Raw genomic sequence first — 5,298 nt, forward strand, 5'->3', positions numbered from 1 at the left:
TTTTTAAAGCCGGGCTGCAAGCGTCTCTTTTGCTCTTAGCATTTCACTAGCAGAGCAGATTTATTCCTAAAGGATAGGTTTATAAGCTCTTTGCCTCGCGCGCTGCCGCTGCTTTACCTCAGCAGGATTGCGCGTGCCTCCTTTCGAGAGAGAGAGAGAGAAACGCTCCTTCCCTCCCTCCCTCCCTGGTCCGTCTGAACGTAGTGGATCCAGATGTTTGGATTCCAGCCTCAGTGCTCTCCTGGTCAAGCTCCCCCAGACAATCCTGTCAAGGTTATAGTTATCCCTGGTGTTGGTTCTCATTTTCACCACCAGTTTTTCCTTCTAACCAACTTTCCCTGAATATTCTTGGATGCAGCTCTATGAACAACCAGCTTCTTGACCTTTTCAGGACTCCATCCTTGTTGTCCAGGACTGTCTTTAGATATCTGTCCAGCCAGCAGTCGTCCCCATGATGGGTCCTTCTGATCTAGAGCAGGGCTAATCAACTGGCGGTTTTCTGGGCCGGATGTGGCTTTGGAGCGGCCCTCTGAGTTTACTAGGGAAAAAAATATCTGAAAAAATATACGACACAGAACTTATTAAAGTTTAACATTTTAAATGATTAAAAAACATTTGATTCTGTCTTTCATTTAGACTGAATTTTGTTTTAAATTAAATTCCCCCCAAAAAATTTGAAATGAAATCTAAATTTCCATCCTGTAGCCATCCTGTCATATCTGTGCTGTGCTGGGAGGTCATTTGTATCAGCCAATCATCATTCAGCATTCCTGACATCAAAGAACTCTGCTCTGATGTGATTGGAGGATTATAGTATTAGACTTTAACAGCATCTTATCGGTTTAATTAAATACATTTTGGAGATTTTTATTATTTATTTGTTCATATTTCAGTTTTAACCTGCACCCCGTTGGCTTCAGCTTACATCTTTTATTCTTTATTCAGATTGTACAGCTGCAGTTTGTCAGAGACCAGCTGGACGTCTCTGTTCTCAGCTCTGAAGTCCAAACCGACCAATCTGACAGAACTGAACCTGTTAGACAGCAACCTGGGAGATTCTGCAGTGAAGGAGCTCTGTGGTTTTCTACAGACTGAAGGCTGCAGACTACAAACATTGGAGTAAGAAACCAAGTTTTAGTGTGAAAATAATAAAACCTGAAGGAGACACAGGAGAGAAACTAAAGAGGAAACAACAATAAACCAAGAAAATCTAAAACTGATCTAAGAAAACTAAACAGAAAAACACAGAGAACAAAATGTAAAGATAAACAAACTAAACTAAATACAAAGGAAGATACTGATACGGAAAGACATTTTGAGCAATAACACGGGAGACTGAACAGAATATGGCAAGAATTGAGATTTTTTTTTCCCAATTATAATGTAAGATGATATTGAGGCCATAAATTATACTGTTGTGTTTTGGGAGAGTCTTTGAACTCATATGCAGAAAACACACTGGCAGAGGGAGAGCAGTTAATGATTTATTTGCAAGGAATCAAATGATCTTGGGGGGAGTAAGAAGGAATCAGGAACTCAGTGTCTGCAAGAAGACAGATAAAGTTAGACCAAAGCTGTGAGGTGATTATTTGAGATCTGGAAGGGTGAGTTACTTGATCCAGGGAGGATGCCAAACCTGAAGGGGAACGCTCGGTGCCACGAGGCTTTTGACTCCATGGCACTTTAAATTTGACTCAGGTGGATTTGATTCAGAACCAGATTTGTTCTTTGTAATTTCTGGACAGTAAAACTATTGATCTGTAAATCAATAGACAAATTTAGATAAAAATATTATCCATCTTTCTGTCCTATATTTGTATAAGATAAAGAGGATTTGGCCCTCATGTTTTCCACTTAAAGCTCTGGTTTACACGGTAAATACCATGTGGTGAAATTTAATAGACGACACTCTTGCATCCCGTTTTCCTGAAGGCAGCACGGAGCTGGAGCACCAGAATCTGACACTAAAGAAAAGAAGAGTTATGACTGATATAGATCCATGTTTACTTTTACAGCTTTTTGCTAATAGTTCAGAGTTTAAACTGGACTGAATAACATGTCAGAAAATGTCACAGAACATAAAAATTTGATTACTATTGTTGACGATCAGTTTGAATTTAAATTTTTATTCTGTTCTGATTGGCTGCTGCTGAACTTACATAATTTAGGTTGAATTTTTATTGCATTTTTATACATAAAGATATGATGATGATGACACCTTTAAAAATATATATAAATTTGACTTTTTGTTTTCGGAAAAACTGGTAATTCAGTAATGGTGTTTATTAACATTTTTTATTAAATAAAAATACTGAAACAACAATAACAATCATAACAGCAACAAAAATTACAATAATTATATACCAATAAAATAATTGATAGGTATTTTTCTGAACCTACATAAAAGAACAACGGACAATGTAAGTGAGTTTTATGGCCAAACTTTTGCAAAAGGAGAAGTTTTAGCAAGGTGTTCCTCTGAGCCTCTCACTGAGCGTTCTACCCTGTCTCAGCTAGAGCTGGCCTTTTATTTTGGAAAAGTAAAGAGATAAAAATAGAAGAGACACAATGCAAGCTTTGTCTACACACAGGACATTTGGTTCTTTCTTTCCCTTGGGAAAGATTTCTCTCAAGGCTGGAGGGAGCAGTTATCTTTACTTGGTGCCAAAAGTATTCAACCCAGCAGTCAACAGTCAAAGGCCTTGACACAGACAATGAAGAGTTCAAACACTTCTAAATGAAATCAAAATGATAGCACCATTAAAAATTCCTAACAATTATATTCAGTGCAGGTAGCCTACATCTTTTTTGATGGGGCTGTAAGTAGCGGTGGGCGACACTGGCAAAAAATTATATCAAAAAATATTTTTTAAATACGTGTAACTAAACTAATGTTGACCAACAAAACTCAGTGTGAAATTAGAGACTAAGTGTAAAAATACTTAAATACACAAAAGATAGAACAATAAATTTACATAATGTTGAAAAGTGTTTCCCTCTCAAGTTTAAGAGCCAATTTTATGTGTTGTTTGTTTTAATATAAAAGGAAATATTCCACTTCAAAATAGTCAATACCTAAATATGTTGCATAAAATAACTGCGAAAAGTAAAAGCTTCTGCTGTCAAATAATCTGAACCTTTGTTAATTGGAGTTATCCCTGGTGCTGGTGCACATTTTCACATCCAAAGTTATATTTATATAGATGATCTGTGCTGTTTGGTCAGTAGTATCAGCCAATCATCATTCAGACACTAAAGAAAAGAAGAGTTATGATGTGATTGGAGAATTGTAGCCTTTGTCTTTTCCAGCATCAGATCTGTGTAATTAAATTAATTTTCTACATTTTCATTATTTATTTGTTCATATTTCAGTTTTAACCTTCATCCTGTTGGCTTCAGCTCACATCTTTTATTCTTTATTCAGATTGGGGGGCTACAATTTGTCAGAGGCCAGCTGGATTTCTCTGTTCTCAGCTCTGAAGTCCAACCCGACCCATCTGATATTACTGGAGCTGGGCTGGACCAACCTGGAAGATTCTGGAGTGAAGGAGCTCTGTGGTTTTCTACAGACTGAAGGCTGCAGATTACAACAATTAAGGTCAGAAACAACGTTTTAGTTTAAAAGCAATAACAATTTGATGGAAGCCATAACAGGAGATAAACTATAGAGGAAACAACAATTAACAAAGAAAATGTAAAACTGACCTAAGGAAACTAAACAGAAAACACAAAGAACATAATGCAAAAATAAACAAAGAAGCTAAACTAAATACAAAGGACCATGCTGATATGGCAAGACATTTTGAATAACAATTAATACAGTTGACCGAAGAGAATATGCAAGAACTGAGATTTAATTTTTTTCAATTATAATGTAAAATAATACTGTAATATACTTTACAGACCATAATGGTAATAACGGACTTATCACTTCTTAAGGTTTTCAATGAGATTTTATTTTATACCTTTAATTTTAATGGGGGTTTTTTATATGTCATTGTTAATTCCATGAGGCTTTTGACTCCATGACACTTTCAGTTTGACTCATATTGATTTCATTCAGAACCAGATTTGTTTTTTGTCATTTTTGGACAGTATGACTATTGATCTATAAATCACTAGACAAGTTTATATAAAAATAGCATCTGTGTTTCTGCCCCATGTCTATATAAAATTAAGATAATTTGGCCATAAAAATATTAGCAACTGTTGGTGACAATCAGTTTGAATTTAAATGTTTATTCTGTTCTGATTGGCTGTTGCTGAGCTTACATAATTTATTGCATTTTTATAAAACTTTAAAATAAATTATTCTAAACATGAAAAACTAATAATTCAATTATGTTTTTTTCAATTTTTGATGAAAAATACTGGAACAACAATAACAATCAAAACAAACAAAAATGGCAATAATTATAATATTAATAAAATAATGTTCAGTGCAGGTAGCCTATGTCTTTTTTGAAGTAGTGGTACTAAAAAATTATGTCAAAAAATATTTTTTTAAATACACCTAACTAAACTAATTTTGACCAACAAAACTCAGTGTGAAATCAGAAACCAAGTTAAATAAACTACTAAAATACACAAAAGAAACAAACTGCTGGTTCAAAAGAATATTCATTTTACAAAATGTTAAAACATTTTTCCCTCTCATGTTTAAAAGCTCAAATATCCTTGTTCAAAACTGAGTCTTTTTGAAGCCATTCATGGATATTATTATAAATATTAAAGTTATCTCTTCCAGCCTGGGCTTATGGTAGGGCACAGATGATAAAACTCACCATTTGGTTGTTGCTGCTCTGCCACATCTTGTGCCTGAAAGAAACTTTTTAGTATAACAGGATTTAAAGGATTAAATATTAATGACAGCTTACTGCCTGATGCTGAGAATCTTCTATGAATTAAAAGAGGAAGGAAACCAGGAGGCTTTTATTCTGGAAAACAGCATGGACTCAGTGATCAGTGTCTTTAGATTAGGACAGGATTGTTGCAGTTTGACAAAGAATTCATTATTTTAAATGTCTATGCTCCATATTAATGTCAATATAATGTGGGAGAATATCTTAGCAAACTTAACTACCGTATTACCTACAAATAAAAAAAATGAAAAATGGAAACGTACATAAGCCACACTGGGCTATAAGCTGCTGGTATCTCGGCCACTCTCGGTTTTCCATAAGGGCTGCGTCCTAATAAATGTGCTATTCTGGACGCAGCCCTGTGTCTCCAATTCCGAACCATGATTTCGTTCACTCCGAGTTTATATGCAGAGGCTTTATTTCCCTCCTGTAGTGT

The 5,298-nt window shown here is 35.1% G+C and overlaps 1 protein-coding gene across 1 annotated transcript in view; it reads left to right on the forward strand.

Annotated features, from left to right (window-relative positions):
* LOC106961914 (NACHT, LRR and PYD domains-containing protein 14-like) overlaps positions 1-5,298 on the forward strand; it is a 30,087-nt gene that overhangs the window by 11,362 nt on the left and 13,427 nt on the right. Inside the window, exons 3-4 of the mRNA XM_015056019.1 lie at positions 921-1,119; positions 3,425-3,598. Coding sequence (XP_014911505.1) covers positions 921-1,119; positions 3,425-3,598 — 373 coding nt within the window. The remainder of the gene's footprint in view (positions 1-920; positions 1,120-3,424; positions 3,599-5,298) is intronic.

This window comes from Poecilia latipinna, unplaced genomic scaffold, assembly GCF_001443285.1.
Source record: "Poecilia latipinna isolate Pla-1442-1.1 unplaced genomic scaffold, P_latipinna-1.0 Scaffold1349, whole genome shotgun sequence".
Classification (NCBI taxonomy): domain Eukaryota; kingdom Metazoa; phylum Chordata; class Actinopteri; order Cyprinodontiformes; family Poeciliidae; genus Poecilia; species Poecilia latipinna.